This window comes from Opisthorchis viverrini, assembly GCF_000715545.1.
Source record: "Opisthorchis viverrini unplaced genomic scaffold opera_v5_5, whole genome shotgun sequence".
Taxonomy (NCBI): domain Eukaryota; kingdom Metazoa; phylum Platyhelminthes; class Trematoda; order Opisthorchiida; family Opisthorchiidae; genus Opisthorchis; species Opisthorchis viverrini.
In genome coordinates, this window is record NW_008751661.1 from 3261396 (window position 1) to 3274700 (window position 13305).

Below are 13305 nucleotides of genomic sequence, written 5' to 3' on the forward strand. Positions count from 1 at the left end.
TATATATATATGGTACATATATAGTATATATATATATATATATATAGTACATACAGCCAAGAGTCTGTTGAACCTAGACTTGTTACAGTGCTTTTTCATAGTAAGCCCTTCAAAAGTAGCTTTCCTGTTGGAGAAAGTTTGCAAGTCATCGTTTCAGTCGGTAGTTTTCAATTGGACAACGTTTCGGTTTTGACACAAGTTTCATCAGGCCAAGTGATCAGGTCACCCAAATGGCCATGTTTTAATGCCAACAAATCAGTAAGATCTCTTTAGATTATCACACTAAATCAGTGATGAATGTCAATTAACGGCTCCTGTCGGTCAGTGTCGAACTGATGAGTTGTAGGAGTTTCAACGTAGTTCCCATCGGTTTTGGTTCCTTTATCTCCCTCTTCAGGGTACTTCAATTGATGATTCACCGCGGATACCACTGTTGGAATTTCGTTGGTCTCCGTGGGCTTGTAAGTGTTGTGAAAACTTGGTGACCTGCTCACTTGGCCTGATGAAGCTTTTGTTTCAAAAGTGAAACGTTGATCAGTTAAAAGCTACCGATTGTTTACCAAGCTCTTCTGAAACTTGGATCCAGTTGTTTAGGTTTCTTCATTCTAAGTGACTGAAACTTTTTCTACCTTGCATGAGCCTACTTTGTGTAGAATCTACCGATGTTATTCTACATTTTTTTTATAAATTTGCTGCATTAATGTGCATGTGGGGTGGAGGTATTCCCGATCGACAATCATGGCCAGCTTATGGCGAAAACGTCGTATCGTGAATGACACAGAGTCATTTGGTTAACGATGTCCTTTCCCAATCTGTTTCTACACACAAGCAAACGGTGCCGGGTCATTTGATTGTTAGTTACCTGGCCAGTGTGACGCGCTCACCAGGCTCCCATTGACAATTAACAAATAATATAGTAAGACTCACGAGATCTTTCCTACATGACAACTTCCAACGTCTATACTCTGTCAAATTAGTATCAGATAATGTTTACCCAGAACTTTGGGCGGGAAGGTCCAAGTGGTTAGAGTGCGAATAACGGAAGCGAAGCCCCGTGGTTCGAACCCGACCTCTGCCTCTCGACTTCTGCTGTTTAGGCTTGGGCAACCTGACAGTATCCCAGCCCTCATGCCTCCTTCATGTGGCATGGCAGCTAGGCATCGAAAGGGTGCTATAGTTGAATAATTTGTTTTATTTACCCAGAACCTACACTTAATTAAAGTTGATGCATGATGTCTCCATGAAACAGGCGTACAAAACCCATGTGTGGTCACGCACCAAGGAAGAACTCAGTCCTTTCGCATTTCACCCTCCGTTTGACAATCAATCAGGTGCAAGTCAGTTGCCAAGCTTGACGAACACACCAACGGCCACCTGATCACTCACCAATGAATGCAGCCTAGCGACCAAAATTTCACCACGTCACTGTCCGTTTGTTCGGTGATCCAGAAGCGAATATATGGCCCGGGAAGTATACTCAATCCCAGAGCTGAACGCGCTTTCTTGGAGTGGATTCCAGTGGACAGTCGTCTTTGCGCCGTTTGGTTATCCGGATTAATGCCAATCAACATAAAAAAAACTGTTTCCAGTGTCCCATCATCCCCAAAACGGATTGCAATCGTGATGTCGAGAAGGATACTTTCAACGGAGTTTTATTCGGGCTTATTTGTCAAGCAAGAAATACTGATACTGTTATCCGTGCGGGCGATATGAATGCTCAATTTGGCCGTCCGAGCGCCTTAGGATCGCATATGGTCGATTCGAAATCGATACGCATCACACAAACTACGGACAGCGATTCCTCTAATTGTGTGCTGGTCATCAAGTGTTTTTGGCCAGCCACCGGCGGACAGCCACGGTTGAAGACTGCCATTCCTTCTGAGACACATAACCTAACTCGGATCACGCCGCGGTGCGAGCACGCCTGACTATTCTCTCTCCTTCAGACCCTCTCAGGTCAGCAAGAAACGTGCGAATCCACAGTCTTCGGGATCCACTGTAGGTTAGAAGTATCGATCTGAGATAGGTGAACGATCTTCTACAATAGACTAACAGTGTACTGCTAGTGAGCACGTGGATAAAACATGACAAATCGTGAGGTTATACTGCTTTGCTGAAACGGGAGAAGGGACTAGGACCAGACGGTTCAGCCCTCTTCAAAAAAGGTCAAAAGCCCCTGGTGACGAATCTAACAAAAGTTAGTGATGCGATATGGAGTCAAGGGAGAACGCTTACGAAAAGACGCATATTAACAGTCATCCCTGTTTCCAAAAGGGATACGCAAACTTAGGGTAAAAACTACCTTGGAATTAGTCTGGAAGCTGTGGATTCGAATTTCTATCTGGTATTATCTTCTAAAGGTTGGCTGAGCACAAGTGGGCAACATGACCGCGAAGCCAGGTCCTGTCCTGAAAAAGAAGGCATCGATCATATCTTCACCCTCTGACAGATTCTGGAACAGCGACACTGCTTTCAGCAAACAACAATGCTTGTTATCCTTGACTTGCAAGCTGTTTTTGACCATGTGGACAGCCAGGACCTATGACGGTGCCCATGGAGCAAAGATATTCCCCATAAATTCTTGATTCTCCTTTAGGCGCCGTAGACCACCCTCTGTGGACTTGTGGCGGTCAACGGGAAGCTCTCGCCTAATTTCATCACACCAAGTGCTGACAGAAGAGCCGTCCTTTTTCATCTTTCCTGTTCACCATCGCCATTGGTATGATCATTAGGGACTCAGTCGCAGCCTGTAATGCCTGTGGGTTCGAAATTCTCTCGGGTCATCCGCTTACGGATGTCGGGTATGCGGACGAGATAGCTCAGCTTGAATATGACGTCACTATAATAAAGAAAACGTTAAATAATCTAAATAATTCTGCCTTATGGTTTGGCGTGCTCTTCACACCTGTGAAGCGTTGAGTGCTGCTCCAAGACCGGGTGAACTCCAACCCTAACCTCGTGCATGTGGACTAGTCGACTGAGGTACTAGACAGCTGCATCATTCCAATTAGTATGGCCAAAGATATCTCCATCCCAACTTAGAGGATCCGAGCAAATATTTTGATCCTGCATCACCTGTGGCCTAGGTGTAATATCAGCTCATTCATCAAGGGTAGAATTTACAAGCCTGCATTGTGCCCCATAATATTATGCGGGTCGGAGACCCGGTAGCTGCGAGCCGAGGATGTCAAAATCTTTGTGTCTTCAGAGCATTACCCGATTCTGGTGGGGACACCGGATCAGTAATGCTGGAGTAAGCCGAATGGTCTTTGGTAGAAGTACCTCGCTCACAATAGATGAACTGATCACAACTCATGGGTCTAGCTGGGGTATGCTATTCGACGAACCTTCTCGAACAGCAATTTCGGCAAAACCACGCCTGTGGTGAAAATGAGCCATGGGAGTTGAAATAGCGAAGTTTGGAAGCTATTAACAACAAGCTCAGCTGCACTGGCCATTACCGTCTGCATGGATGTAGACCCCGAGATGGGACACATCAATGGTTGGAGACTTCGTCTGACATATCCTCAACGAGCCTCACGCATCCAGGCTGTTGCTCTCAATGCAGAACTCCGCTCCCGATTTTTTCACTGACATCCCTGGGCTTACATATCAATTTTATCGGCTACTACCTCTAATACGCAGCTATCTAGCCCGTCTCCTCAAGTCACTGGCGAACGAAAATGTGGCAAGTACGCGGTCTGTATGGCTGAAGATGCTTATGACGGTGATGATGATGATGATGCACGTGGTTACTATAGACAAATGAGCTGACTGATGACGTTGATTAAGTCGGCGCGTGAGCCTGTCGAATGCATTTAGATCTTTGGGTGCTATTGTTCTGAGACCTTTATGTTCGTTGTTGGTTTTTGGTCCTCACCAAAACCGCTGGTTAGTTGATAGTTTGAGGGCATCCGCTGATTTTCAATCTGTACAACTCTACCATTCTTACTAATGTCGTTATAATTTATCATTTCACCGTTTTCATTAGCAACGCGCGTCTCACGAGACTCCAGGAAGCCACAAACCCGTGAACTCCCGGCTCTTAGTTTAAACGTAACCGTTTGGCCACGAGTGGCTGAACAGCTACTCAACCACGTGATTGAGTACAAACTGGCTACTCGAGTGACTACTTCTCAGATGGAAGTTTCACTCATTTTGTGAAATCGGTCTTACAGATTGATCCAAAATTGTTTTTGTCTTTGTCCGAAAACCTTTAGCTCTAGGTTGGAGACATTCTTCGTATCATCCTTGTTTTCAGGTAAGCGCATCGCCTGAGGTGACCAGTAGCGCATACTTTCCCTCTCTTAGCTGCTATATCCTGCCTAGCTAAGACGTACACATTGATTCTTCTCGAGAAAAGACTAAACGTTTCACAGAGGACCGACATCTAAACGATTTCCTCACCATATGTCAGATATTCAGTCGAAATCGCCCATCTGGTTTTGTATACTTTGTCGTTTTTGGATCGATGGGAGTTACTCTTTTTCGCTTCGCATGATGGAAGAAATTAGGCCATGGACGCAGAAGAAAAAGTCTACCAGTAGTCTAGCAGTAAATCTAATTTTATTGGTGTGCTATAGAGGCAATGTTCTTTTTCAAGGCACTGTAGGTTTTCACCGGTACCCCTGGAAAAGACGGATCACAGAAGATACTTTGGTACTGACGGGAAATCCAAACGGAGTTCATTTGGTGCCTTGACCAGGATAAGGATGAAGATCCCGTGGCCACAACCCTTTTGAGGATGGGGATGTTCGGACCTTCCTGTGGGAGCTGCTGGGCTGGATACCGACCGGGGTAAGTTGGCGGCGCTGAAGACCCTTCTCTGGGGCCGGGCGAAGGCTGGATGCGGCCAGAAGAGGCCATCGGAAGATGGACTGGGCCACCGCGAAGGAAATCCGCAGAGAAAGCCTCCTTCCTTTTATTTGGTTTATCGTATACACCAGCTAAACGTTCTGCTAAAAGGCCGCTTTCTTCCAAGATAAGGAAGTATTTTCATCACCGCACATTTAGTTGAAGGATAGCATGGATGAACTATTTAGGTTATTTTCAGCTGCGTCCTGTCAACACCTATTTGATGGGACAAACTGCTTGGTCAGCTCCAAGAAACGCGAGACTTGTGAATTTCTCTGACCTTATGAGTAATACTGAATGGCAGAAGCCTTTCCTCACTTAGGCTTTGCTGATGTTCGCAAAGTAAACATACTTGAAGACACCAAATCCGTTTCTTTGAACGCATTCCTTGCATAAAGAAGTAGGAGTGAACTTCAGTAGAGAGGATTGATGACTGAACTTAAGTTCATGAGAACTTTCGTCACTGACAAGTGGCTTGTAGACATTGCCACTGATATGTGCTGCGAGTCCATGAAGAAACAGCAGACACAAACATCACAACCTTCAATGCATGACGTGCACAGGAACCGTTTGAAATACCACCTTACACCTCCATAATGGTGCAAACCAACACCAAACACTTTGGAGAAACCTCATGATCCTTTGGCCATTATTTCCAGTCGTTGAATGTAACATCATACACTGTGGTATAGGGTGTACTTTTTTGCCATGAATTTAGAAGGGATCAAAATAGTTTGGTACGTTTCATTCATCATGCTCACTGTGCAATGAGAGCTGTGTTTTCTGAAAATTCTCGAGCTCTGGAACTTTTCGTCGATTTATAAGGGTTTGGACACTACCAGTCTAGATACAGGCAATCAAAAAAGCTATGGTTAGGTTCGAACCATAGACTCCTCAGACGAAAGTTTAAAGCCTTAACTGCTGAAATATCTCGCTCTAGGCCATCCAAAGAATGATTACCCCGTTGTATTAATGGTTTTTGTTACGGTTTCAATACAACCTGGAATTTGCCGCTGCCGGTTGATCCGATCAGGAATCTATGATTCGTTGATCGCGGCTCTCAGTTGGATGGTCTGTTCATACCAACATGAAAACTCTAGAGCTGTTGAGCTCAATTCTCAAACCCTGGGCCAGAACGCCCATATAGAAAAGCAGTACCATTGTCCCACCTGAAAAAAAACCGCACTGAACACACGTGGGAAGAGGGGTGGGGCTAGTGGGTTTGGATGCCAAGAAATCAACCAATCAGTCTAACAATGATGGAACGGTTGATTGATTACTGAACACCAGTGCATAGGAATCGGTCCGCCGTGATAACCTAAAAACCACTCTTTTGTGCACATCCGAACTACATCGTTCTGCAAATTCAGTGGAAATTGCACACAGTTGTACTAAATAGCATGATAGTGGTGTAATTGCGTGTTTACTAGTGAGGTCGCTGGCGAAATTGTGATAGTCTATATAGGCTGCGTTATCAAAGGAGTTCGGCGAGTATGAATCAGTTAGTATCCCAAGAAAAAAAGCGCATGGTCACATTCGGAGTACACTACCGAAACTCACTTTGTTGCTCGTGGTTTGCTACTGCAAAATGGCATACCACCTTGAAAATAGCATCACCACAAACAAACTTTAAAAACGCATAGTGAACAGAGTGGTAAGTTTACAGCAACCATTTAACAGGAAGACCAATCGAGAAAGACGAACCAGACGTGCGACTTAACCCTTGCTGTGAGTACTACTAGTCCAGCGATCTGCAGTCACGTTTTTGGGAGGGAGCGGAAGGCTGAGAAATTTTGAAAATAAAAATACAACACAAAGCTGAATCTCTTGGATGGGATTCGAACCCGTTACCTCCCGCTCATCTAGGGAACTGTCTGCTAGCTGAGCTATCACAGACACTGTTCGGTACCGCACAAGTATGGCTGAGTTCACACTGATTTGATACTGCTTTGTCTAATAGATCAACAGTTCAGGTTCGTCAGTTCCATCAATGAGCTTCACGGTTGGCCGGACATTATTATCTGCAAATACCCAAAGGCGATTGGTTCCTAATCGAGGTAGGACGGATTTTGGATATCTTGAATATTGCAAATGGTGTATATCTTTGTGTACTATCATAGGCTGGACTACATTACAAAATAATTTGTCAGAGCCAAATAACCAGGTCATATGGTCGCTTATAGTGGTTTGTCGAAAGGGTAACCTCAGAAGGAGTCGATCTGACCTGCTCTCAAGGACAAATCCTATTGGGACTAATCATTCAAAAATCTTTTACCGATCCATTATGCAAATAAGACAACCAGCGAACAAGTGCTTTGTTTATTTTTTATCATGATTCAGGAACAAATGACAAAGATTATCCGTAAATGAGGAGCATGCATTTACAACCATGGGGTGATATACCCCTTTGGGAATTCGAGCTGACGTAAAACCCGCCTGCGTTTTCACAGGATCGTTGTAAGTTTCCCAAGTGCATCACAGATCGTAGGATCCTGTTGGAAAGGAAGTAGGTCAATAATAATGTGTGTGATAACTAGGTCACTGTAAGGATGCGCAAAATCGACAGTTGGGTACGAAACAGTGCTTAACGGTTGGAAAGAGGTGTTAGCTTGCCAGCTGTTAGGGGTGGAGGTAGTGCGGAAGCTACGTTAAACACGTGACCATGCCGTGAGGGCCGTCCAATTGACGGTAGAAAGGCAGAACGCTTGCCGACACACCAACACAATATTTACACTGCGGTTGTTTACTGGTTGTGCGAGTGCGGAAAAGTTGGAACAATGTTTTCCGAGAAAAATACGCTGCAGGTTCCACGATGTAAGGACTATATTCACTAACCAATTGTACGTATTAGGAGCAGTTAGTTTTGGCGACTTAATTCTAACCTAATCACCACACTCATTTAACACAAATACTTCTGTTATTTTGCTCCAGTCAACAAAATTATCTGAATAACAAGATGGAAGGAAGTGGATTTAATATGTCCCAGTGGAGTGGCCAAGTGCTCTCATAACGATCATGGTTTTGCACACCAACATAACATCGAGTAAACTTTGGTTTCATTTGACTTATTTTCAGGCTTCTGTCTGGTCATCTTTCGGGAGAGAAAAGGTTTGGACCTTTGGTGAGAAGCATACTAAGCATTGGGGGCGAGATGCCGCAGGTGTTAAAGCGCAAATTTACTGACCGGAAGGTTCGTGATTCGAACCCAGTCTGTCTAGGCTTGGGCAACCTGACAGTATCCTAGCGTCCTTCTGGTGGCGTGGCAGATAGGCAACGAAAGCATGTTGCAGCTGAACGATACCAAATATTTCTAGCTGGCCAATTCGGTCATGTTTGACATGAATAATAAAAACGATAAGTTAACCGAAGATCACTTATCAAAAATCAATACAGACTGTCTTCGGCACCGCAGACTATTAGGTCATGCTGCATGATGTAATATGAAGAAGTTCCCCAAGTAGTCAGCAATACGCGAAAACGCATGAGGATCTGAATCGGAACGATCGATTTTGTTACTCACTGAGCTCCGCAGCTTCGAACTACGGACTGCTTTACATCATAAGTTTGTACATTAGATTGGCACCCACGTGTGCATTTTCATGTGCACTGAAGCAGTGATTGTCCTCTAGACTTTATTTGGCGAATGGTGTACAGAGTATGCAGAAAAGTGCATCGGCCATGCACTGACCGATGGGAGTTAAACAGGTCCAATCTATGTTGGTCAGTTCATGACTGCTTTTGTGGTAGCTGGCAGTAATCTCTATAGTAGCTGACAAACAATTCCTTCGCCGGTTGAGAAACTCTTCTATGGAAGTGACTACCTTCCAAAGGAGATCACCCGTAAGCCTCTTTCCGAAAATGGGGATGTATGCCGAGCACTCAGCGTACAATTTGATAAGTGTTAAAAATGATACGACTGAATTCACTGCACAGAAAATCAACTTACATCTTTACATGCTTCCAAGAATTCATCCAATGTGATCACGCCATCTTGGTTTAGATCCAGGCGCTAAAATGAGAACAACCCGAGGAACTCGGTCAACCAAACGCAACTAAAGAAACACATCATGCAAATATGTCAACGCTTTTTCCTAAAAAGCAAATTTTTGGAAATGAAACCAATAGGGATCGATAAATGCATGCGGAGATCAATGACATTGCAATATGTGTACGACCAAATAAAAGCTACAGAACAGCAAAATCAAACAAGTATCCCTACACTACACATCTGTTTTCAACTAACGGTAAAACTTTGTTAAGGCCAGGGTGTAACCCAACGCGTCCACAAGAAGAGGATCAAGTGTCCCTGTGCTAGTTTGAACGCTTGTTCCGGCAAGACTGACCAGGGTATCGCAGCGACCAACAACCTGGAATCTAGGCTGGACCGCAACCTACCAAACCAGCTGAGTGGACTCATGGTTTGTCCACACACAAAAAACTGTACCGAACGGAACCTTTGTGACTGGGAGTAAGACTGACAATACCTCGATAGATCAAATTCTGAGCTCATTCTATTCACACCTCACTCAGTCTGTAGAGCGATACAAAGTATCCAACCCGTGTGTCACTCTCGTAACACTTTCCCCGTACGCAACCTATTCATTGGTCATTTCCAGGATGAACAATATAAAAAAACCCACCCGAAACACCCTGTCCACGTGTTCACTGGTCGTATTCTCACCGATTGGTGGCTCAGTATTCCGACCAAGAAGATCATAGATGGCATTCACAACTTTGAGCATTTCTCCGCGTGTGATTACTCCATCTCCGTTGACATCATACAGGCGGAAAGCCCATCCGAGTTTGTCTGTTTGGCTCCCATGTGTGAGTGTGGAAAGGGATTGGATAAATTGCTAGATAAAACGATAAAGAGGAACAACAATCGATCTTTCAAAGTGCATGGATTACTTCAACTCTCACAAAAGACGAAAAGTGACGCAGCTAATTGCGGAAGAACCGTCTTAGGATGAACAGTTAGGCTTTGAGTTTCAGGGTGGAAACCACTGAAAAAAACATTTGAGTGTGGCTTCCTGGTTAAGCTGTGATTGAACGACACTACACAATCCAACCGGACAAAACACAACAGATTTCCCCTTCATGTGCGCCATGAATATCCGCACGGAAACTAGGACACTATATGTGAGGTCAAAAAGGGTTTGGTCCTTTTTCATAAAAGAAACTACTCACAAGGTTGCTGAAAACTCTTCGACAGCCCACGACCGGTTTCGCCCTTCCACTTCGGGTTCATCAGGTAGGCGCAGTCCCCAAGTTGCCGTCAGTTTTCAGCAACCTTGTGAGTAGTTTCTTTTATGAAAATGTACCCGCATCCTTCGCTTTTCAGCTTTGGGTTGCATTACGGACAAAAATATCTGAAATGCACCCAGAAAGATGTACAGTACTGAAATCAACGTAGGGCTACTACAGAGCCTTTGATGAACCCATGTCACTCGATACGTATCTTCTCTGATGGGAACGCTCAGAGATGAAGTAAGTTATTCAAACGTCTCCTTAGCCAACTATATACAAAACGCTTTGATGAGTGGAATCTCCTCATTGGCGTTGATGAGAGCTTTCCACAACCCTAAAAGTAGACTGCTGTGTCAAGAGAAGTTTGCTATGAAGTAGCTTTTATTAATTGCGTCCAATTTCGGTTCAGACAGACCATGAGATGGACGAAACTTAGAGAGTTGCGTCTATCTGATAAACCCTAAGAACGATAAAACGGGAGTTGAGCAGAGTTTTCAATAGTAGCCTTATGCTGTGTGGCAAAATAAGCAGTCATCGCCTTTCTTCATACATAGTTCGGATTACATTGGTCAGACCGGAATGATTTAAACTGAAATTTAACTTAAAACAATGGGGAAAAAAGTGACAATTAAAATTTTTAAATAGCATTGAGAAATGATTACCAGACAACAAGAGCTTACTCAAAAACAGTATAATTTCACGCAAAAAATCAGGAGCATGTTACAGAAGGTAGTCAAACACACGTTTTCAGTCTCACTTGACTTGGGGCACAGGGCATCGGGCTGACCAGTTAAACCAGGATTAGGGGCTGACAGTAACGCCCGACAGATTTTCACAGGTTTGATGCCAGACCAGTACATCGATGTGAAGAAACAAGACGTTGTGGAAAAAACTTAGTTTGCATTACCCTATATGTCTGGTGAGTTTCGTTACTGGCACGGACGGAGGACTCGTATGTTGGAGTTTTCCAGCGATTAAATTATTGTCCACCCAGGCGGTCGTCTCCATTCATCACAAAACCAATTGAGCGTAATGGCTCACCAACCAGGTGACATCCACGAATATGCACTCATTTGCAAACTAATTCGATTTTTCGAGAGACTCACCTGGAACCCAGCCAAACCTCCCGTTTGTAATATTCTCAGGCAACTGAATGTGCTGCACCAGTCCGTCTCATGATTCAGTCGCTACAATATTCAAGATATCGCGATACATGCATACTTTTGTAATGTACTACTCACAAGGTTGCTGAAACTCCATCGACAGCCCGCGACCGGTTTCGCCCTTTTTAGGGATCATCAGGTAAGCGCAGTCCCCGGGTTTCCGTCAACCTTATGTTCTACTTGAAACCAGATTGCACGAAATTAGCGAATATACACTCATTTGCAAACTAATTTAGTTTTTCGAGAGATTCACCTGGAACCCAGCTGAATCTCTCGTTTGTGATGTTCTCAGGCTGTCGGCAGATTTTCAGCAACCTTATGAGTAGTACATTACAGTGATATACAAGTAACATACACTTCAAACGGCCTGAGTTGCTATCAAGTTATCAGCATGCTACCATCGTTCTGAGCTTGTTCGGAAACCTGAAACCTGCTTGCAGGCACAATGAGCCTTCTCTACACATTTGGGGAGACAGTGAGAAAGGTCTATTCCCATTTTTGACTTGCATCTAGGAAAGACGTTCGCTTCAGATGCTAAATGTCCAGAGTTCGAATCCAACCACAATAAGAATTCTACGCATAGAATGTCTAACGGCTATATCGAGACAATCGATTAATTTCTTAGTCCTAACGTGAGCTGTATTCAACGTTCATTAGTTAAAATAATCACGTAATTGAAAAGTGAGACTTTGATAACCAGAGAGCCACAAAAAAAAGTATATTTTTATTTTGAGACAAACATATAGACAATAGTTTCCATACTTTCCCGAGGATGTTTTGTAGTTACTTTGCTATGTACTTTTGGGTCACGACCGACTAGCTGAGTTCGAGACATTGGAGCAACCTTGCTGAAACCTCTTTACTAAAATATCCGGTATTTTGTTACTTCCAATCGATATTTTGCCTTGTAAGTAGAACCAGTCTTTGCCGAGATTCTCTGCCATGCTGGAAAGCATCTGCAGTGCCCATCTCATGAATCACGACAGGGATTCGGCAACTCAAAACAAATAGGGACAACTCAAAGCAGTGTGCATAATCAGGCCACCATTTCGTGCGCTGTTAATGCGATCCTGGTGAAATCACACCATTCACCGGTACCGGTACCGGTACATTCACTGGATGTTTTGTAGTTACTTTGCTATGTACTTTTGGGTCACGACCGACTAGCTGAGTTCGAGACATTGGAGCAACCTTGCTGAAACCTCTTTACTAAAATATCCGGTATTTTGTTACTTCCAATCGATATTTTGCCTTGTAAGTAGAACCAGTCTTTGCCGAGATTCTCTGCCATGCTGGAAAGCATCTGCAGTGCCCATCTCATGAATCACGACAGGGATTCGGCAACTCAAAACAAATAGGGACAACTCAAAGCAGTGTGCATAATCAGGCCACCATTTCGTGCGCTGTTAATGCGATCCTGGTGAAATCACACCATTCACCGGTACCGGTACCGGTACCATTCACTGGTACCGGCCTGTTACGTTCCTATCAACATCTGTTAGATAGTTAATATCTTGTGTGGGTTCAGTAAAAAACTAGAGCATTCATGGCCACGTTATCCTGACCAGTTCATCGTTTCGTCGGTCGTCTTTCTCGTATCAATGAAGGTCGGGCAAAGTTTGCACACCTTGTCTGACGTTTTGTAAAGAGACGTTGTTGTAATCGTGCCCCGTCTATCGCACAATCCTCAGTCACTCGCTACACGTACTAGCAAAACTATCGCAACATTTTCAATGCTGAACGAAAAGGGTTGGGAAAAGGACGTACTTCAAATGTGAGAGTTCCGTTGTGCTCTTTATCAAATGAACGGAAGACCAATTGAGCATACATTGTAGCATCTGAAAAAAGCACACGTGTTGAACTGGCCGTTTTGAGCAAACGATAATCCATAAAAAAACATCTTCAAAGAAAATGTTCTAAATCTTGGAAAGTGAGATCGTCGTTTCATTTACCACAGATATCCGGTACTCACAGGCAAAAGATGCTAGTCAAGAAAACTTCTGTGATAAAGTCACACCACCCATTATTGGTTGATTGAATA

At 43.9% G+C, this 13305-nt stretch overlaps 1 protein-coding gene across 1 annotated transcript in view; it reads right to left on the reverse strand.

Moving 5' to 3' along the window:
• Positions 1–7164: 7164 nt before the first annotated feature.
• T265_00542 (hypothetical protein) overlaps positions 7165–13305 on the reverse strand; it is a gene marked incomplete at both ends in the record, with an annotated part of 42116 nt that continues 35975 nt past the window's right edge. The window contains 3 exons of the mRNA XM_009164346.1: positions 7165–7346; positions 8801–8863; positions 9495–9707. Of these exons, the coding sequence (XP_009162610.1) occupies positions 7299–7346; positions 8801–8863; positions 9495–9707 (324 nt within the window). The remainder of the gene's footprint in view (positions 7347–8800; positions 8864–9494; positions 9708–13305) is intronic.